This window comes from Akebia trifoliata, chromosome 3 (assembly GCF_017979445.1).
Source record: "Akebia trifoliata isolate Shusen 1 chromosome 3, ASM1797944v1, whole genome shotgun sequence".
Classification (NCBI taxonomy): Eukaryota; Viridiplantae; Streptophyta; class Magnoliopsida; order Ranunculales; family Lardizabalaceae; genus Akebia; species Akebia trifoliata.
Window position 1 is genome coordinate 34276778 of NC_141377.1, and position 23092 is coordinate 34299869.

Here is a 23092-nt window from a genome sequence, read left to right on the forward strand (position 1 = left end):
AATATTTTTGCCCATATAAGACAAAACACGTTGTCGCAATGTGTGTTGAAATGGTTGCCGTTTGAACCCGACCCACATATATATATATATATATATATATATATATAGAGGGAAATGTTCAGCACCCTAAGTTTTACCACACACTTTAACAAACGTTTTTTATCCTACCTGGGTTAGAAGTTTTGGAATGAGCTGATTTTTGCTGAACGGGACCCATATATATATATATATATATATGGGAAATGTTTAGCAACAAACATTTTAGCAAAACATGGGTTAGAGATTTTGGAATGGGCTGATTTTTTGTGAGGATGATCTCTACGGTGAGGAGATCATCATCACCAAAAATCAGCCCATTCCAAAACTTCTAACCCCCATCAAAATGATTTACAAAAAATGGACGGTCCACAATTTTTCAACTTCTAAACTGGGGCTAGAAGTTTTGGAATGGGCAGATTTTTCAACTTTTATATATATATATATATATATAGGCTCCCGTTCAGCAACAAACATTTTGACAAACATTTTGGCAAAACATTTTTTAAAACATGGGTTAGAGGTTTTGGAATGGGCTGATTTTTTGTGAGGATGATATCAACGGTGAGGAGATCATCTTCACCAAAAATCAGCCCATTCCAAAACTTGTAGCCCCCAGTTTACAAGTTGAAAAATCGTGGATCGTCCATTTTTTGTAAACCATTTTTGATGGGGTTAGAAGTTTTGGAATGGGCTGATTTTTGGTGATGATGATCTCCTCACCAAAAATCAGCCCATTCTAAAACCTGTAACCCATGTTTTGAAAAATGTTTTGCTAAAATGTTTGCCAAAATGTTTGTTGCTAAACATTTCCCATATATATATATATATATATGGGGGCGGTTCAAGGCCATATGAGAAAATATATGAAAAAACTTTCGTTTTTCAAAATATGAGTTGGAGGTTTTGGACTGAGCTGAGTTTTTGCAAGGATGGTCACTATAATGAAAAGATCATCCTCACAAAAAATCAGCTCAATCAGAAACTTCTAAATCCATCAAAAGTGATTTACAAATTAGTGATAAAAATTAGTAAAAAATCAACGGTCCACATTCTAAATCACTTTTAATGGGGTTAGAAGTTTCAGATTGGGCTGATTTTTTTTGGATGATCTTCCCATCATAGATATCATCCTCACAAAAAATCAGCTCAATCCAAAATTTATAACCTATATTTTAAAATTTTATTAAAAACGAAAGTTTTTACATATGTTTTCTCATACGGCCCTTGAACCTGACCTTATATATATATAGGGAAATGTTCAACACCCTAAGTATTACCACACACTTTAACAAACGTTTTTTGTCCTACATGGGTTAGAAGTTTTGGAATAGGCTGATTTTTGGTGAGGATGATCTCTATGATTAGAAGATCATCCTCCCCAAAAATCAGCCCATTCTGAAATGTTTAGCCCCATGTTTACACGTTGAAAAATCGTGGACCGTCCATTTTTTGTAAATCATTTTTGATGGGGTTAGAAGTTTTGGAATGAGCTGATTTTTGGTGAGGATGATCTCCTCACCATAGAGATCATCCTCACCAAAAATCAGCCCATTCCAAAACTTCTAACCCATGTAAGACAAAACACGTTTGTTAAAATGTGTGGTAAAGCTTAGGGTGCTGAACGGACCCATATATATATATTATTGTAATTTTGAAGATTACATAATAAAAAGGGATATTATTATAATTTTAAAAATTAAACGACGTGATTATAATGTTATGAGCTTGTTGGATTTTTTTATACTAAAAATGACCCTGATCATTTAATTTAAATATAAAAAATAAGGGTATTTATGATCACCCAAATTTTGGTGTTTGAACCACTTCCTCCACTTGCCTTCTCTCATTATAGTAAAGATGTATAGCACCATTTTCAATTTAAATAAATTGAAATTGTTGTTTATCTATGGTCTAATTGTTGAAAGAGAATGACTACTTACAGGTCACATAGGATGAATATGATGAAACTCCGAGTTTGGTATACTGATCATTTTAATTCTCAAAACATGCATTTGCCATTTTTATAAGCTACAAACTCAGGAGTACATCACTTTTAATATCAACTTCGTAGATATACCAGCGAATTCATTGATTATAAAAATGACGAATTCAATCGAAATGCATGCTTTGGAAATTAAAATGAACAGCGTACCAAATCAAATAAATTACACATGTTTTGGGAAAAATCCCTTATTTATATGTAGATTGGTGTGCTATAAGTGAGCATTGGTGTGCCAATAGAAGCTCTCGAAAAGCAACAACAACAAAAAAAACAGAAATATGTAGATATGCCAAGTATTCGTTCACTTCTTGAAATTACAAAAATAATTATAATTATAATAACTAATTCATTAAAGGAGCACATACAAGCCATCTTGAAATAACAAATTACACCATAACTTATATTCTTCCCCAATTTTACTTTGACTACCAATTGACTTATGGTGCTTATTCATTTGAACTCCACTAAATCATCCCCTCTGCCTGTTTGCTGCCACTTCTTGTACTATAACAAAGCTCACTTCATACAACAATAACAATAATTCAAGATAAATCACAACTCATGCTTCCCTTCTCTTGCATTTTCAATTGGAATTTTGAGAATCAGATTCAAGAAATGGGTAATCAACGTAACCTATAATGGGATCAAGGGTGTAGAAAGTATTTCTGTTGTACTTGTTAAGTGGAGCATCAAGTTCAAACCTCCTCGGCAAGTCAGGGTTAGCTAAGAACCACCTACCATATGCAACAAGATCTGCATGATTATCAGCTATAGCTTTGTTACCATCTTCTCTGTTATAACCCCCAGCAACCATAAAAGTCCCCTTGAAAGCCTTTCTCATTGGTAGAAGACTGTGAGGAGTTTTCAAAACCTCTCCGGCCGTTTTCATCCTAGGCTCGACCATGTGACAGTAGAGAATCCCATATTTGTTTAGGGATTCAGCCATGTATAGACCAAGTGCTTCCGGGTTCGAATCCCCTGACTCCATATAGTCAGCAAAGGGAGAGAGCCTTATCCCTACTCTATCAGCTCCAATCTCATCTACAATGGCTTCTACAACTTCTAAAGGGAACCGACAACGATTTTCTAGAGTTCCACCATATTTATCTGTTCGATCGTTGACTTGATCTTTCATGAACTGGTCAAGAAGGTATCCATGAGCCCCGTGGATCTCAATTCCATCAAAACCTGCATATGAGATGAATCAAGCTGGATTAACCAACCATTTAATTTCCATGTTATCTAGAAAAATAATAATAATAATAATAATATATATGCAACACTATATGAGTCAGAGCACAGACTCGTATCTAGGGATGATATTTTCTAGATCCTCAAAAAGAACTAACAATCCAATTTTAACACCCTGAAGTCTGTCCTTTTAAGGGTTTTTGACCCTTTGTGCACTTAGCCACATATCATACACATGAACCACCTATGAGTCAATCTGGATATATTCATTAAGTTCAAATTATTTCTTTGGCCCAATTATTGATTCCAAGATTTAGTTTCTATGATTCACTATTGGTTTAATATTAATAATGGCAGCCATTTTAGTATGTCAAGGATTCATATTGAATTAATGGGAGTACATTTTGTACAACCAATAGCCCAAGTTCATAAATTGGACAATTATACAATTTCTATTTGTGTAATTCATTGGCTTGCCTTTCAGAAATAAAGAACACATGAAACCATTATATTTATGAAATTTACATTTCAGACTCATGAATTAGATGAAATTTTGAAGAAGGCCATAAAAGATGTATAACAGATTACACAAAATAAATAAATTTTTTATTAGCAAACTAATAAGAATCCTAAGAAAGGCATGGAAATTCATTTCTCTATTCAAAGATAGAAGACCAACATGTTCAGTTTCCATTTCTATATATAGTCTAATGTTTACTTCACTTAAATAAATGATAGCAGAATATTCCAAAGAAATTTCTCTTTTTTCCTCCATGAAATCTTACTGTATATTTTTTTTTTTCAATTAAAAACTCCCTCTTAATAGGTCCAGTCATCATTCTTAACCTTCAAGAACATTTTTTTTTAAGTCAAAAAATTACAAAGATTTACCAGCTTCTATAGCATTCCTTGCAGCGATTCTAAAATCGTTCACAATTTGGGGGATTTCATCAATCCCTAAACGACGAGGAGGTGAGAACTCTGCTACATCAATGCCATTGGCTCGATGTTGGGGCATCATTGACTTGTCCGTAGAAGAGATTGGAGCTTGCCCATTTGGTTGAAAACCTGTAGAGATAAATTAGGTAAGATGCTATGGAGGGTCAAAGAAATAATAATTACTTAAAAAAACAAGCAACATGTTAAGCTAGTGCACAGAATATAAACAGATTCTCATTGTTTCCGACATCCAAAAGCAATGTACATAGTAGATTTTAGAAAGCTTTTAAGGGAATAAATTATGATTTCATTAGATAGGTCTATATGCTAAAATTCTTTTCTTCTTGTTGACGATGTCCATTAGAAATTGTTTATACTTGAAGCAAGGGTTGTACATGTTGCAAATGAAGGTAACAGTATTCACAGACCCTTGAATACTGATCATTGATGATGACAGAAAAAGTGAAAATCATATTTCCCTCACTTCTTTCATCATGTGACTATCTTGTTACAACTTTAATCAATTGAAAAAATTATTGACATGCATGGCACCTACAACCAATTTCCTTCTTAGAATATTGGATTTTATCTCTTTCACTTTGAGGGAACTAATCGAAGAAGAATGGATGGAGAACTTAATTTTTTTAGGGGAGATTTCTTACGGAGTTTTAATCAGACTTGTACATATCCAGTTTCATCCATCTTAGTACTTCTATCTTCTTTTCTTTTTGGAGAACTAATAAATCATTGGGAAAAAAAAATGGATGAAAAACGTGTATTCTGTTAAAAGGTTTGGTATATCAATTCAGACATTGTGGGGTTTTTTGGTCAATTCAAAGGGCACATAGATAATGATGTCATTATTACTATTATAATTAAGTAAAAGAAAATAATAAGTTTCAAACATACCATAATTGGATACCCGTCCAACATGCCAAATCTGGCAAAAGAATACACCACCCTTTGCATGAACAGCATCCACAATAGGTTTCCATGCTTCCACGTGCTCTTTAGTCCAAATACCAGGTGTCTCAGGGTACCTACAAATGAGAATAAAAGAAGAGATACAAAGACATTATTGAAATTACGAATACATATTTCTTTTGTAAAGGGAAAAAAGTTAAAAATTTTGCTATAGCAACTTTTACCCTTGAGCAGTGTCAGAAACCCCTGTGGCTTCAGTTATGAGGAGACCTCCTTTGGTGGTTCGTTGAGAGTAATATAATATAGCATGTGGTTGTGGCACATTCTTGTAAGATCTTTGTCTAGTCAGTGGTGCCAAAACTACCCTACAAAATACAAAAAACAAATAAAGTTTTTTTTTTTTTTTTCATGTCAGAGTGTCAACAAAGGTTGATCAAACAAATGTATTTAACAGCGGAATTGGTAGTTGGCCAATAAGATGCTTGATTGTTGACGCCAATTTTATTTCTTTATAGCTTTCACACCAACGGAAGTGGAAAAAAAATATCAAATAAGCTTAAATAAAAAAAGTAGCTCTAAGTTTGAAATGAGAGTCAAATAGAACAATACCACTTTGTAATAATGAATGATAATCAATACAAGGTTACTGCTAGGGACTAATTCAGTTCTAGCTTGTGAGAAAGCTATACCACATACTGCCTTTGTAGGATGAAACACTTTTCGATTTAAATAAGTAGCCTATATTTACTTGGAAAACAGATCAGCTAGGCTCCATCAGAGATGCTGCAAGATTTATATAGCTCCGGTTTCAAGAGTTCAATGCTTCAGAAATATTTTCTTAATCCTAGCCTCTTTAACAACTCCTGATTATCATTTCTCCTTCAAACCTGCCCCCATCATTCAAAACATTGTCATATTGTCTTTAAAGACTCAGGTATTAAATTTCACAAACTTTACCAACTTAGCAAGCCAGTGCCTCCAAAATTTTCATATTTCCACCATTTTAAGCCCATTTTTGAGAGAGAGGATTAACCCACCTCCAAGTGACACACCAAATATACCTCCTTTGGCTAGATTGTGGAAATGGGTCTCGAACCCGGATTTGTAGTATCAACACCCACAAACTTTAACCCGTTGGTGAGATGGCCAAGAGCCCAAGATCATGCCTCAGGAAGCTGAGGTCTCGAGTTCGAATCACCATCTAGGGACCACCTTTGGGGATTTATCCCCGAAATTACGTGGTGAGTGTGGTGGGAGAGAACTGCACGTGCCCTGAGGATTAGTCAGGTGTTCTAAGCAGCCTGGATAGCTAGTTTTCTGGAAAAAACACCCACAAACGTTACCAAATTAGCAAGTTATGGTGTTCATACTATCAATGAAGAATGATCCTCTAGTTCGAAAAATTGCATAATAACGTTGCCCATCTCAGTAACCCCATCAATGAACAAAAACCCACAAATAATTTGAACTCACACACTAAGAATCAGCTCAATTGGTGATGTCTGCCCATTAATTCGAAAATTCATTTAGGACGATGACGCTCAAATCAAACTGCTATAATTCATCAAAAAGGCTGTTTTTTGGTGGGATGATCCACCAAAGAGAGGGACAAACATCCACGAATCAATTAGCTCAAAATTTAGGGCAACTTCATTACAAATCATTACAGAACATAGTCAAAAAAACCTAAATAGATGATAATCAAAACTTGCTTAGATCAAACAAAAGTATGGGCAAATGTCAAATGATACTAAACTTGAAGAAAATCGAATTTCATATTTTCTTGCAAGAAAAGAAAAGGTTAAATCTTACAGACCTGTGAGAAAGATCGAATTTTCCCATCTTGTATGGAGTCAAGAGAGGAGTTGCGTTACTGCTCACTAGATTCCCTGATTTTACCTCCATTTCTGTTCTTCTCTTCGATTCTCTAATCTCTTCTCTAGTTCGCTTTGATTTTCTTAAATGTGGTCTTCATGAACAATTTATAGGGATGGAGAGCGAGGAATCCATGGTTTGAGGGCCCTCGCGTAGGTAAAAATTAAAATGGCTGGTAGAAATCGTTTTCAGAAACAAAAATAAAAAAGAGCATTTTTGGTTCTTTAAAGGATTCAGAATTCTGAAGTAATCGTCATCGTTGTCGTCATCTAAAGAACTTATACTGCCACGCCAGTTATTTTTGTAACACACCAATTAAAAAATTACGAAACATGTCTATTTCGAGTTTGAACAACTTCCCTCACCTCCTTAGATTTTCTCTGGAGAAATAGATATGGGTGTAACTATTAAGAAATAGAATAATTTTTTACACTCCAGTCTGAACATCATATTTGATCTTATTAATTGATGTGTGACAAAATAAGGTTGGTGTATCAATAAAAGTTCTCTAAAAACAAGTTGGTTTTAACCACACACACACACACACACATACACAAAAATTTGTTAAAATAATTTTATAAATTTCATCTAATTCTATCTAAGATCATTTCTTATGCTAATTCAATTGTGTTCATTAATCTTGTGGAGTACACCGCTAGTTGTTATCGTAAAATCTACTTACTCCATGAGTAATAGTGGCCATATTGATTCTTGATCGTTCCCATGGACAATTCCAAATTGTGGATACATTCACCTAGTGATCTCAATCTTAATCCCGATCAAGATCTCATACAAAAATCTTAGGTAACAGCTGAGTCCAAGTCCTTGACTACTTATACTTGGATTGAACCCCAATATATAAATTAACAATTTTACTTCACAGACCAGTTTTAATTGAACTTTTGTTTATATCGTTTGAATTGATAGATCAAAAGTGGAGTATTTGACGAATAAATAAATTAAGTTAACTTAACCGAGTTCTTGAATCACGGGATAACTCACTTGGCTTGGTCAAGTTTGACATGGAATTATCTCCCATGTTAATTTTTTGTTTGATAGACTGTAGTACAAATTGACTCACATGGAACCCTTATCATGGGCATGAATAAAGTCCCTCAAAGTCACTAATTGGTACAATACAATTAGATTACTCAATCCAAATCTTGAACAATAGACTTTTCCACATCAACATCTTACTCACCTAAACATGTTCATATCAGAGTGAACTTGGAAATATTGTGGCCTACTACATGAACTTGGCTATAATAGCATATCACCTCTTTAAATGCACCTGTTCCTGAATGGCTACATCAAATTTGCCGCAACAACATACAATACCCCCCGTACCAATTATTTTACGCAGTACCCTTTCAACCATACATGCATAAGCACCCTTCTCGCCTCTTCACAAGCCTTCCTATACACTTGTTCACGGTACCCCCTTCAACATGTGTTCACAATACCGTCGCATAGTACCCTTCTTGCACACATTACCTCTTAACGTCTGAACCAAAGCTATCATACAATTTTGGTTCCCTTCGCCAATTTGAGATAACTGTTAATCTTTTGGAGTATACCACTACTTCCTACAATAAACCTACTTATCCCATCAATAAAACTTTGGATGTAAATTACATCTAAGAATCCAACCAATCATGATTGTCCATCAGATTTGCCATTATGAGATCTTTCCAGCTAACTTTGTTTTATCTCCTCAGAGAAATGAGATTTGAAAACCTAACCTTCTAAATCCATTTTGACATAGCCCCCAATCTTTGATTGAAGTCTTGATTGTTAATCGTGGTATTACATGGTTTACTGATTTGTTCTCACAGATGGTGCCAGTCCTAACTTTCCAAATTGATTTTGAGATAGCCCACAATGCTCAGTTGAAATCCAGAGCTCCGCCCAGTATATATGGTATTACTTATTGGAAAAATATATGCACAAATGAAAAGTCATCTTATATAAATTTTATTAATATTCATTAATATAAAAATATATAACAATCACGTTAATTTCATGATATAAAGGTCCTCGAAAAATATTTAACAATAATATATAATATACCTAATAAAATATTATTATTAGTATTAGAAGATATATCTTCTCATGAATACATTATCCTCCCTATGATAGAAAAGCTAGGTTGTATCTAAAGGCATATATGGTGGCGGTTTGATTTACCAATGATGGTACAAGTTATGTAGATATACCAAAGATATTAAAGAAAATTAACATAATATTTTAGTGGGACCAAATGTCGAGGACCCTATAAACTCAATGATTGAATCTCTTTTAACTCGGTGAAGTGATTTCATCTCCTCTTCCCTCTATATAAAAAATTTAAAAAAAAAAAAAAAAAAACTACATTTGATAGGTTAATCATTGCTTGTTTGATTGAGATCTTTTAGTAGTAATTTTGGATTATATTGTCAAAGCTACTCCATCTTTTCATTTTTTATCTTCATTTTATTTCAAATCATATTTTTTGTTATGATTGATGGGTTATAAAAATAAAGACTAATGATTTTTGAACTCAACTTCGTAGTCGAACTCAAAAACTCATTGATGTGTCATGTGCAAAGAACCGTAAATTCTTTCGCTCAAGATACATAACTGCAGATGACAAGTCAATTGTGTCTTCCGAACGATAGAATTTATCATTATTTGCTCATGCCACATCCGTGAGTTTTGAGTCCCCCAGTCAAATTGACTTCAAAAATCAACACTCACAAATAAATAGTGTGAAAAATGTATTCTTTCAATTATGTAAAGTTTATGAAAATAGATAGTGATAGGCTACTTGCACCCATCATTTGTGCTCACATCACCCACCTAAAGCACATTATGGGGTGGGATGTATAGAAGAAAATGAGTGCTGTGAGCATAAAGGTGGTTGCAAAAAGAAGGGGCCAAAGAAATATTTTAATAAAAGAGAGATTTACCCGACAAACCTAACTGTTGTACTTTTATTATAAAAACTTCCTTAGAATTCTGACAACTCCAAGTGAACCTTGTTTTATGAAGTTCGTTACCCATCAAACCTTAGTTTATCAACTTCGTTATCGAGCAAACCCTGGAACGGGATCCACGTCATAAATTTTTAATTTTTTACAATTAATTTATTACTCAACATACCTAGAGAGGATCCTAACTACATTAATTTGTGGCTTTCAAAAACATGATCTGGCGTACAAGATTATAAAGGATAAAATTCTAAGGACTTTAAAAATAAATAAAAAATCACTCACGAATTTTAATTTTAAATCTGAGAGTTCGATATCCATTCATTTTCAACATCGATTATCAAGATCAAAAAGTTTTTTTACTTTTAATTTTTTCTGTGGAAGATGAGATTTTACATGCAATCTAGAAGTCTGTGTTGTTGGATTGCTAATTTGATTGTCCATGTGGGCTCAATGATCTTAGTAAGATTTGAAATCTTACTAAATTAGTCGTGCTAGTATGATTCATAAAGTAAGGGTTGTGCTGCTAACAAACTTGATAAACTTGGGGAGTTTTTATAATAAAATCTCTCTTAATAAAATATAACGTCAAATGGCAAATGTCATTCAAAAGGCAGCTGTAAGTGGGCGGCCAACAACTTCACGATGAAAAAGTCCGTTTTAACAAGAATGACCGACAAAGTACACCACCCATATTAGAAAAATAAATAAATAAATAAAAATTCTAAATTGTACTTTTGAGAGCCATCGAAAAGCCCACCCATAAGGTTAGGTGGGCCAAATATATATATATATATATATGTAAATAACTTATTAATTATTTGATGAATGAATAATTTCTTCCCAATAAATTTTAGACTAATGATGAAACGAGACACCAACACATACGTAGTTTATGACATGGCAAAGGCATAGAATTGTAGATCTTTTTTCTTGTGTATCTTGAAGAAAGAGATCTATAGTTACATGTCTTTGTCATGTCAGTCGTGTGTGTGAGGAGGTAGGTTTATTACGACTCTAGATTTTAACTTCCTCATCATGAACTTAAAATTATGAATAAAAATAAATAAAAATGAAAAAATTTCTAATCTCATGAGTCTAAGAGAGTATCAAACATATAGATGAGTTGGTCGTAAAAGACACATGTTTTAATAAAATCCATACAAATTTTATAAAGATGTATTTTTCTAGGGAATTCTTAGAAAAAATCTGTCCATATGAACTGTAAACGATTTTTTTTTTTAATATTAAGATTTTGAGTTTAATATCCAGAAAATCACTAATCAAATTATTTTTTGATTTCTAAGGTTGACTAATGATAACCAAAGCACTATTATAAAATAGACAAATAAATCAATGGGTATTTTACCAAAATGACGATTTATTTTGCTGAAATTATTGGTCGAATCACATTTTTAAAATGTTTAAAAATAAATAAAAATGTACCATATATCCTTTTAAAATATTTATTTCATAGATCAAAAAAATTATTTTTTTCATTTCAAATTCATACAAATGATTTCTTAAAAGTATCTATTTGGCTAAATATATTTTATACCCTTATTTTCAATTTATTATTTTGGCCTTGTAATTTTGTTTAAAAGATGATCTTTTGCTTGAAGTTCAGAAAGTAATAAAAAACATGAAATTGCAAATATTTTCATAAAAAATAAATTTATGGTGAAAATAGATAAAACTTGAAATTGATTAAAATAAAAATACTTAATAGTCCAATATGCACAACAACTTTTGGGTTAGGATCTAAACAACTCAAATATTAAAATATTTCTTTTTTAATGTTTTTCTATCATGATTTCAAAACTCGTTTGACACTAAGACATATTATTCAAATTGTCTCGATATCAGGTATGAACGAGATAAACGCACAAGTTAACTATTAAAATGAGATTTAATACCTCACTTTTATTTTTGAAAATTTTAGATAAAATATGTCTAATATATCGAAAAACTCGTCTGAGATGATTTGATATTAGGCATAGACAAGATGAGATACGAAATTAAGTTTTAAAACCATGCTTTCCATTCTTATAAAATGTCAAACTCAAAACGTTGTCATCAATAATTCAAAATTTTAAATTATTGACATGATCCATTAAAATCATTCATCTTTACTATTGTAAAAGGATAATCTCAACTATTGAATCAAAGGTTGATTTTAGGGGTTATTTAAAAAAAAAAAAACTTCTCACATTAAGTAAATCTTCTTGAAAAAATGACCACCAAAAATTATATTTGCCAAAGACATAACTGTTTTGGTACTTTTCCCTAAATCCAAGGGACATGTGTATGGTCAAACCTTTGACGGGCAATAAACTTCAAAGATCACTCAATAATCGATGTAGCTCATGACGTCATAGTCACTGTTTTTTGACCAGCAGCCTGTCTCTGTCAAGTCACATGTTATATATGTAAGACCATGCGTCATCAAGAGCATCCACTTAACGTGTTTATGATAATTTGCGTACTTTTACGCACGTACGCTGACGTGGAAATACATAATTTATTTAAATAAATAAAAAGAGTTTTTCTCTCTTACAACAGTGAAAAAAGAAACTTTCATATCTGAGCAATTTGGGGATTCAAAATCATGATCCGATGAGGTTCTAGAGGATAAAGTTATATGATCATATTTAAAAAATAAATAAATAAATAAAATTTGATATTATATTGTTCAATTTTATTTTAAATTTGAGTGTTCGATAATTATTCATTTTAAATATCTTGGATCAAGCTTTAAAAAACGAATTTTTTTCATAAAATCTAAATGGTTGTGTTATTGGATTGTCAATGTGGGTCCAACGAATTTTTTTAATATTTAAAATTTAAAAAATAAATATATGAACAGAGAATAGGTAAGAGAGAAAATTGTCTTTTTTTTTTTTAAATTATTTTATAATAAATTATGTGTTTTCATGTCAACGTGTGTCAAGTGCGTGCGTCAAAAGTCCATCAAATTATCAATACTTTATTTCTAAAGATAAAAAGTTTCATGTATAAATATTAGAGAGATTTATCGGGCAGATCTAACTATTGCATTTTAATTACAAAAACTCCCTTGAAATTCAGACAACTCTCCAGAACTTAACTTTATGAAATTTGTTACCTAGCAAACCTTGGAGTCAAGATCCACATTATAAAATTCAAATTTATGATGTTAATTTGTTACTTAGCACACTTGGGAGTGGATTCTAAATATTTCAACTTGTGACATCCAAAAGCATGATCTGATGGTACACTCTTATAAAAGATTTTTTTTTTTTTTAAATTAAAAAAAAAAAATTTCCCCATTAAATTTTAGTTTTAAATTAGAGAGTTTGATAATCATTTACTTTCAAATTCAACGATCAAGTTCAAAAAGATTTTTTTTTTTTAAATATTTTATTTTGAGTATGAGTTTTACTATGAAATCTATAAGCCTATAGTGTTGAATTTCTAATATAATAATCCATATAGGCCCAACGACCTTTGGTAAGAATTGAAATCTTGCTATGTTAGTCATGCTAGTCTGATTCATAAAGTAAGGTTAGCTCAGGTAACAAATTTTATAAAATAAGGGAGTTTTTGTAATAAAATTACAACATATAGGTCTGCTCGCTAAATCTGTCTGAATATAATAAAAAATCATTTAGAATTCTAATTTACATTAAAATTCAACTTGATTGTGACATGTAATCATTAGATTTGATAAATTTTCCTGATAATGATTGATTTATAATCATAGATTTAATCATCTTATTTTACTCAATCTAAAGTGCAGATAGCTTTTCTTATTCAATAGTTTAAATAGAAATGATTTGAATACCATGGAATTGGTGGGCTCCATTAAGTGAACCTTTTCTTATGTGTATTTTCTATAGAACTTCAATTTCCACACCAAATTTTGCTAACGCCACCCCAAGATGTGTGCTAAATCTTTAGCGATCTTAGCGATCTACGTATAAAATAGGGCGGTGTTTGCAAATGTTTGGTTTGGCAATAGAATCTCTCTCTCTCTCTCCAAAAATCAGCAAATTCATGCCAAAGATGACATGTTGACTTTGCATGATTTTTTTTCCTTGATGGGTGAACTGGACTCAACCCACGGCCACAAAGTTGTTTTGCAATATGCCAAACCAAACCAAACTAAACCATGGGTCTAAGCCGGCTTTGCATGTATTTTTTTATGTGAGGAGTTTGCATAAAACCTGGTTTTTTTTTTTTTTAATGAGAAACCCTTTCCTTTCTAAGATAGTGAGGAAAAAGAGTTCTACTAAGCCTCATCCACCATCAAAAGACCGTGAGATGCGAAAAACAAGACCTCAAGATTCATCATGAATCTCAAGGACTTGTTTTATGACTCTCAGGGCCTTTTTGATAGTGGATGAATCTTAGTAAGGCTAGCTGGACTCTTCCTGTCTTTCGAGTATTATTATTCAATATTTTTACATCATTCACGAACCCCTCTTCCCCCAAAATAATGACTCATTGCAACTGAAAATATTCAAAGAAAACGTTGTAGCTATCCTAAGAGAATGAGTTTGATGCAAGCTCCTCATATTGCAAAAGTTATACAAAAATTGACACATCATCCAATGTGCATATTGATTGTTTTTGTAATAAGCATAAACGTTTGACGTTTATCATCCTACAAAGGTTTTATACACATTTATTTGGGCCCATTAATCCCATAAGACTCGAATCATCTTTGTTAAAACTTCATCATCAACAACAATAACAAATAGACCTTATCCCAAGGATTTGGGGCCGACTAAATGAATCATATTCCACTAATAATTTAATTTTGTTGAGCATTATTCTATCCAGAGCCACATCTTCTATTGTTGAAAGTTTGTTCATATCTTCTTTTACCATGCCAACCTTCATTTTTTTGTACCGTCCTCTTACTTTTAACACTTTCAACTTGCATATTTATTCTAACAAAAGCAATAATCAAACTACAAATAGGTAAAAAAGACTTCATTAAAGGAGAAAGGAGCACCTACAAGTCATCTTGAAATAACAAATTACATCATAACTTATAGACTTCTCCAATACTAGACTGACTTTAACTACTGTTCAAATTATGGGCTCATTCTTTCTAACTCTACTAAATCATTTCTTGATGCCACTTTCTATACCTAAAGCCCCTTTCAATCAAGAAGAATAGTAATGCAAATCCCCCTCATTGTGCTCTTGCATGTTCAACTACGAATCTCGATCAGCTATAGATTCAATAAATGGTACAGATAATGACACATAAAACTTATGTTTCCAATTCTCTAGCATTTTCAATAAGAATTCTGCGAATCAGATTCAAGAAATGGGTAATCAATATAACCTACAACAGGGTCAGGGCTATAGAAAGTGCTTCTATCATACTTGTTAAGAGGAGCGTCAAGCTCGAACCTCCTTGGCAAATCAGGATTTGCTAAGAACCACCTACCATATGCAACGAGATCTGCATAATTATCAGCTATAGCTTTGTTACCATCTTCTCTATTATAACCCCCAGCAACCATAAAGGTCCCCTTGAAAGCCTTTCTCATCGGTAAAAGACTATGAGGAGTTTCAGACTTCTCTCCTACCGTCTTCATCCTTGGCTCGACCATGTGACAATATAGAATCCCATATTTGTTCAGGGATTCAACCATGTAGAGGCCAAGAGCTTCCGGGTTTGAGTCCCCTGACTCTTTATAGCCAGCGAAGGGAGAGAGCCTGATTCCTACTCTGTCAGCTCCAATCTCGTCAACAATGGCTTCCACTACTTCAAGAGGGAAGCGACAACGATTTTCTAGGTTCCCACCATATTTATCTGTTCGATCATTTACTTGATCTTTCATAAACTGTTCAAGAAGGTAGCCATGAGCCCCGTGGATCTCAATTCCATCAAAACCTGCATATCAAAGAAAATTAGACACGTTGATTTAAGGTATCATTATATAGGGGAACTAGTCAGTAATAAGAGTAAATGGGATAGTCTATATTTGGCCCAATGATTACATGGCGATCTATGTATCTAAGGTCTCTCTAGAGATATAGCAAAGAAAACATCTAAGTGGATAGAGCTAAAACTATATATTTAAAATCACCTATGTAAAAATCCAACTTAGTATTGTTCTCCAAATGTTTTTAGTTCAATGAAAGAGTATAACATTAGCGTGATACAGCCGAAGCACTTTAAATTATCTAAGTGCTCATCCCAATAAAGATGTGAAGTGCTTGAAAACATTGAAATGAAAAAAGAGAGGATGAAATCATTTCTCCTGATAAGTCTATAATATGAAATGTCAATATATTTGATTACACTATTACAGTGATACATTTTATAGACTTTCCTATATCAATGTGGAGGTGCATTTTCTTCCTATGAGGTCATGATTTGTAGATGGTGCAAAATGAATCGGCTAACCTGTATGCTACATGGATTAACAGTGAATGGGGTGACAAAAGCACAATCAATGTGGGAACAAATAGGACGTAGGTTTGGAGATGAAGAAATTACCATGACTCGCACAATTGCACCATTGGGCACCCTTTTATCTAAGAATCCATAACATTATGAATCGATGGATGAGAGGGGCATTTCAATCATATCACACCAGATATTAGGGCACCAAACAAAAGGAAGTCCATTTGTAACCCTAAGCCTCATTCTCTCCCTCTCTCCATATAACTTTCATCGTCTTCCTTTATGGCTTGTACAATGACCCTTGAGTGATCATTTTCTTGGTCTAGGTAGGAAGTCCAATCCACACACCTGTGAACTTCCCATTTTTTCATCTAAAGCCTTATCCTCGTATACATGGTTTCTCTCAAAAACATTCATGAAAACCAAGATATAAGCACAAGGCCTTAATGATGCTAGCTTTAAAGATAACTTGATCAGTACAGAACATGTTTTGTTTATTTGATCTTTTCACATAGGCCCCTCGGTTCAAGGCCATTGTCTCTATCCATCTTAATAAGGCTTAACCAACATCTTAATAAGTCCATTGTATCAACGCCCATAGAAAAACTTTACCAACTAATCTAGCTGGCTCCTTCAGGCCCGTTATATCTTGGAGACGCTTCGCTAGAACCCTATTGCAAACATGAGTTCACACTCTTGAGTAGGGAGGGAATAACATCATAAAGATGGGATTTCGGGCCTTAAGTTTAAAGTCTCATGTCAGTTTGCAATTAATTAATTTTCAGATTCTAGACCCACATTCTCCAACAGTTTCTACAAAATTAAGTAACAAAAACTCCAAGTGATTTTTTTTTTTTCCAGAAACACACAATATCAAGGAGTGACCTATCGAATTAGATATCTCCAATAATTCTTAGGTAGGTTAGATGTAAAACATGGCCCTCAAGGGTAAAAAAGCTTTGGTTACTTCAAGGATACACAAGTCAAATCCCTTATTAATATTTGCTTAATTCAGTTTGTGATTAATTGGTTAAGTATCTTTTTATCTTATATTTATTTAATTTCCTCTATTGAGAGGAGTGGATTAGGTAAGGACGGAACGTCTAATTGATGATGCTGTTTGATATTCCCTCATTTAAACAAATGAAAATGAATTTGAGTTGTTTCTGTGTTGTAAGACTTACTTGGGAACCTAAGAAGTTTTAGTTTATCCTGAAGAAACAACTATCTTCCCTCCGTAATAAGTTATCAATAAGTTTATGAAAGTAATTTGAAATTCAAGCATATATAGATACAAAAGATATAATAAGTTACTGTGTGTAATCAACTGAGATTTTGGAAGATTTTCTTAAGGAGCTCTAGAAGGTTTGAGACCAGTATATTTATGCCATTTGCATTACAGACTCATGAAATAGATGAGCTTTTCAAAAGGAGGTAAGGAAAAAAGAAATATAATAGATTTCATAAAACTATAGAAATTAAATAAAAAAATAAATTAACAAAAAATATAATAAAATAACAAGAAAATACAAATTAATTAACAAACTAATAAGAATTCTAAGGGAATCTAGAAAGGCATGGGAATCCATTTCACTATTTCAAAGATACAAGAGTAATATGTTCAGTTTCCATTTCTAAATACAGTCAAATATTTATTTTACTTAAAATTTTTGGTGCTATGTGTCAGTATTCAAGAAACAAAACATAGTAGGATCTTCATTAGAAAGTTATATTTTACTCAATGAAATCTTACTGTACTTTTCAACTAAAATTAACCACCCTTTTGCAGATAGTGATCATTCTAAACATTCAAAAATAATTTTTCAGCCTTTAATTTACAAGGATTTACCAGCTTCCATAGCATTCCTTGCAGCGATTCTAAAATCATTGACAATTTGGGGAATTTCATCGATCCTTAACCGACGTGGAGGCGAGAAATCTTTTACATCAATGCCATTGGCTTGAATTTGGGGTGACAATGGCTTGTCAGTAGAAGAGATTGGAGCTTGCGCATTTGGTTGAAAATCTGTGAAGAAGAATTAGGTAAGAAGATAATGAAGGGTCAGAGAATAATAACACTTAATCAAGTGCAAAAATTATAATTAAAGACTCATTGTTTCCAAAATCCAAAAGCAATGTACCTAGTAGATTTTAAGGACATAAAATGTGCAAGATCATTAGGTGTGGGTTTATATTATGAAATTCTTCATAAGAGTGATGATCTTCTCGCCATTGGGAAGTTATGCCTCTTACACGCAAGTCACATATTCTAGCTTCTATAACTCTTTTCGATGATACATAAACATTGAATCTTCCTAGTAGGTCTGGAAATTAACTAAATTTAGACTTCACAAGTGGCCAATATTGTAGTCCTGGTGATATCTCTCCAATCATCTTCACCCATGAATGTGGTTACTAAAATAATGAACCAAGTAAAACTTTGATTCTTTGCGTTCTTTTTTCCTTTGTTTCCGTGTTGTCATCAACTTTGTCAATTTATTTTGCACAGGAACCATGTAGGGCTTCAGACATTCGAAGGGTTTCTAGATTAATGATGTCATTATTATCATCATAATTAATTAAAAGAAGATAATAATTTTAAAGAAAGTTTTTGCTCACTGAAAAGTCAATAAGGGATTTCACAGATTCCCAATCAACCAATCACACAACTCTTAACATGGGAAGTTTTGTAAAATAGGGATGCCCTAAATACAAGCAGCTTTGTGTGACTGGTTGATCTAGAATTCTGTGGAATCCCAAATTGACTTTTTTGTGAGCAAAATTTTTTTCTAGCTTTACCGATCAGACAAAAATAATAATAACATTAGACATACCATAATTCGATACCCGTCCCACGTGCCAAATCTGGCAAAAGAATATACCACCCTTGGCATGAACAGCGTCCACAATAGGTTTCCAGGCTTCCACCTGCTCCTTTGTCCAAATACCAGGTGTATTTGGGTACCTACAAACGAGAATAAAAGAAGAGACACAAAGACATTAAGGAAATTAATAAACACACATGCAAGCATGCACACACACTCTTTTACCCTTGAGCAGTGTCAGAAACTCCAGTGGCTTCAGCTACGAGGAGTCCTCCTTTGGTGGTTCGCTGAGAATAATACAAGATAGAGTGTGGTTGCGGCACATTCTTGAAAGATCTTTGTCTAGTCAGTGGTGCCAAAACTATTCTACAAAATATAGAACACAAAGTTTTTTAGTCAAAATTTCTCAATCAAACAACTGTAATTAACAGGGGATTTGGTAGTTGGCCCATAAGATTCTTATAAAAAGGAAGGTTGATTGACCCCATTTTTATTTTGCTGCAGCTTTCACACACCAATGGAAGCGTAAAACTTAAATAATCTAAATTAAAAGTAACTCAATTACTCAATGAGATTCAAATAGAACAACATCACATTTTAACAATGAATGATAACCAAATGCGAGGCTTCAGACTCTTCAGTAAATAATAGCAATGATGATATCGATGAAAGAAAAGTTCATAGGAATTAAATGTTGGAAACTATGAAGAAATTTGAATGTCTAATAGAGCTTCAATGCCAACACTTTTGATTCTTGATGCACTTTGATGAATTTGAGGTGGGATTTTTGAACTGATGTATGCGGTTACTTGCAGACTTTACCAACTTAGCAAGCTGACTCCTCCAAATGTGATGGCAATTTCACCATTTTACGCTCATTTTTTGAGAGGGGATTAACCCAACTCCAAGTGATACTCCAAATGCACCTCCTTTTGGATAAAGAGTGGAAGTAGGAGTTTGAACCCATGTTTGTGGTATCAAAACTCATTAAGAATCAGCAAGATTGGTGATTTCTTGACATTAGATTTGAGAAAATTCATTTACTATGGGAAACAGTGACAGAGTGGGCCCCAACTCTGCTGAAAAAACGCTTGAATCAAATGGCTAGAATTTACCAAAGAGTGGGATTTTGGTGTGATGGGCATTTTGAAAAAAAGAGCAAGATCACTCAAACAACAGACACAAATAACCATAGAACATGCAAAAACAAAATTGATAATAATCAAATCTTGGTTGGATTTAAAAAGAAAAAAAAAATAATGGGCAAGTGTCAAATGATACTAAATTTAAAGAAAATCCAATCTTATACGTGCTTTTTTTTTTTTTTTTTTGCAAGAAAAAAATTGAGGAATAAATGTAAGAAATGTTGCAAACCTGTGAGAAAGATTGAACTTCCCCATTCTGTATGGAGTCAAGAGAGGGATTTCTTCAGTGCTCATGGAATCTCCTGATTTCACCTCCATTTTTTGCTCCTCTCTCCCTCTCTCTCGATTTAATGAATCCTACAAACTACAAAGTAAAATGATAGTTAAAAGACAATATGTCACTGCAAACGTCATCATATCATTCATTCTTGCATTTGTGTCCAAAGTCTAAACTTCAAACTTATGGAAAACATTTCTAAGGTCACTGATACGGTGACACGAAGGATGAGAAATTAAAGTTTCCTTTATGGGTTTTTGTTAATATGTGCCCTAAGACACACGTTTAGTGCATTAAATACAATTTGGAAATTGAATTTCCTATGAAAATGAGGGGATTCTATTGCCACACCAACTTGTACTAGTGCCACACCAACGCATATGTAAAGCACAAACTAATTACACACATCTTGGGGTGGTGTTAGCAAAAGTTGATGTGGCAGAGTTGAAACTCTTAAAAAATGCACTCAAAAGATTTTTTTACCCTCAAATGTTTATTTCCAAAGTTTATTCAATGCACCTAAACTTATACCATTCCTTTATTTATGGATTTTATTTTTTTTCTAGTCTAACCCAGGTTTGGGACTCCCTCCCCATCAAACCAACATTTTGAGGTAGGAAGAAAAACACATATTTCATAGAGATTAGTACTTGACCTTTCCTTAGTATCTCAACCGTCTGAAGTATCCCTCAATCTCAATTGTAGAAAAAAAAAAAAAATTACTCATAGAAAAGTCAATCCTATGTGACTCATACAAACACATATGTATTGAGAGCATCTCTAATTTATGAGATTACTCTTGTTAGGTTTCATGCAATTGGTAATCCAGGATTTTGTGAAATTCCTTATTGACTTTTCTGTGAGTGAAAATTCTCCCCCAATTTTACATCAAATGTCATTTGAAGCCATTGGCAAGGTTGAAAACATTGAATTGTTTTTTTTTTTTCAATCTCTTGTCCAATTACGTAGAGATGACAAGTACTCGATTGCACTTCAATCCTTAAAAAAGTACATTATTAGTTTTTCTTTTAAGAATTAAATGAAGTAAAATTTCCCAATCCTATGGAATAGAAATGGTGTTACATGGCATGTTTTGGTTGAGTTTAAAAGACATCGGGCTCAATTTTTGTATCTCTTATGTGAATGCAATTATCATGTACTAATTACATATGAGGGTGTTCTACAAAAAATGACAGTATTTTGAAAAATAATTGTCTCATTTTCATGGGGCAGGATCCGTGGACTCGTGAAAAGTGAACTAGTATGTTCACACACAATCCCATTTGTGTATGTGTGAGATTCAACGATTGAGATAAAAGATGTATCCTGAGAATATATTACAAATCTCTAAAATAAATCTCAACCGTTGGATCCCACATGTATACGATCGGGATTATTTGTGAATGATGTATGTTTCATAAAGTATGGTTGTTTAGGTAACAAACTTGATAAAATAACGGAGATTTTTTAATAAAATTGCAACAAATAGGTATGTTTGGTAAATCTCTCTAAATATTTTGAAAAGAAATTTAGAGTTCTAATTTACATTAAAAATCAACTTGATTGTGACATGTAATCATTAGATTTGATAAATTTTCATGATTAATGATTGATTTATAATCATAGATTTAATCATTTTATTTTACTCAATCTTTCATAGTTTTTTTTTTTCTTGATTTAAAAGTTTAAATAGAAATGATTTGAATACCATGGAATTGGTGGGCTCCATTAAGTGAACCTTTTCTAATGTGTGTTTTCTTTAGAACTTCTATTGCCACACCAAGTTTAGCTAATTCCACACCCAAGATGTGTACTAAATTTTTGGTGATCCACATATGAAATGAGGTGGTGTTAGCAAAAGTTGGTGTGGCAATAGAATCTCTCTCTCTCTCTCTCCAAAAACAAGCAAATTCATGCCAATGATGACATGTTGACTTTGCGTGCTTTGCATGATTTTTTTCCCTGATGGGTAAGCTGGACTCGACCCACGGCCTCAAAGTTGTTTTGCAATGCCAAATCAATCCAAACCAAACTAAACTATGGGTCTAAGCTGGCTTTGCTTGGTTTTTCTTATGTGAGGAGTTTGCATAAAACCTGTTCTTTTTTTTTTTTTTAATTATAATGAGAAACCCTTTTCTTACTGAGATAGTGAGGAAAAAGGTCCTACTAAGCCTCATCCACCATCAAAAGACCCTGAGATGCGTAAAATAAGACTTTGAGATTTGTTTTGAATCTCAAGGACTTGTTTTACGAATCCCAAGACCTTTTTGACAGTGGATGAATCTTAATAAGGCTAGTTGGACTCTTTTTGTATTTTGGGTATTAATATTCAATATTTTTACATCATTCCCTCTTTCCCCAAAATAATGACTCATTGCAATCGAAAATATTCAAAGAAAACGTTGTAGCTATCCTATCAGAATGAGTTTGATGCAAGCTCCTCATATTAGCGAAAGTTATACAAAGATTGACAAAATCATCAAATGTGCATATTGAT

At 33.0% G+C, this 23092-nt stretch overlaps 2 protein-coding genes across 3 annotated transcripts; both read right to left on the reverse strand.

The window, feature by feature from the left end:
* Positions 1-2305: 2305 nt before the first annotated feature.
* LOC147406535 (putative 12-oxophytodienoate reductase 11) lies at positions 2306-7149 on the reverse strand. Its single transcript, XM_086434609.1, has 5 exons — positions 6912-7149; positions 5320-5460; positions 5081-5211; positions 4124-4300; positions 2306-3229 (listed from the first exon to the last, which is right to left on the reverse strand). Exons 1-5 carry the CDS (start codon positions 6998-7000, stop codon positions 2625-2627), a joined length of 1143 nt encoding a protein of 380 aa, XP_086290735.1. The 5' UTR covers positions 7001-7149; the 3' UTR covers positions 2306-2624.
* Positions 7150-14789: 7640 nt separating this feature from the next.
* Positions 14790-20845, reverse strand: LOC147406536 (putative 12-oxophytodienoate reductase 11). 2 transcript variants are annotated; one of them, XM_086434611.1, is made up of 5 exons: positions 20548-20843; positions 19399-19539; positions 19183-19313; positions 18198-18374; positions 14815-15832 (listed from the first exon to the last, which is right to left on the reverse strand). In XM_086434611.1, exons 1-5 carry the CDS (start codon positions 20634-20636, stop codon positions 15228-15230), a joined length of 1143 nt encoding a protein of 380 aa, XP_086290737.1. In that variant the 5' UTR covers positions 20637-20843; the 3' UTR covers positions 14815-15227. The 2 variants fall into 2 exon arrangements, with proteins under 2 accessions (XP_086290739.1, XP_086290737.1); XM_086434613.1 differs by lacking the exon at positions 19399-19539 and having other exon boundaries at positions 14790-15832; positions 20548-20845.
* Between the last annotated feature and the right edge of the window lie 2247 nt (positions 20846-23092).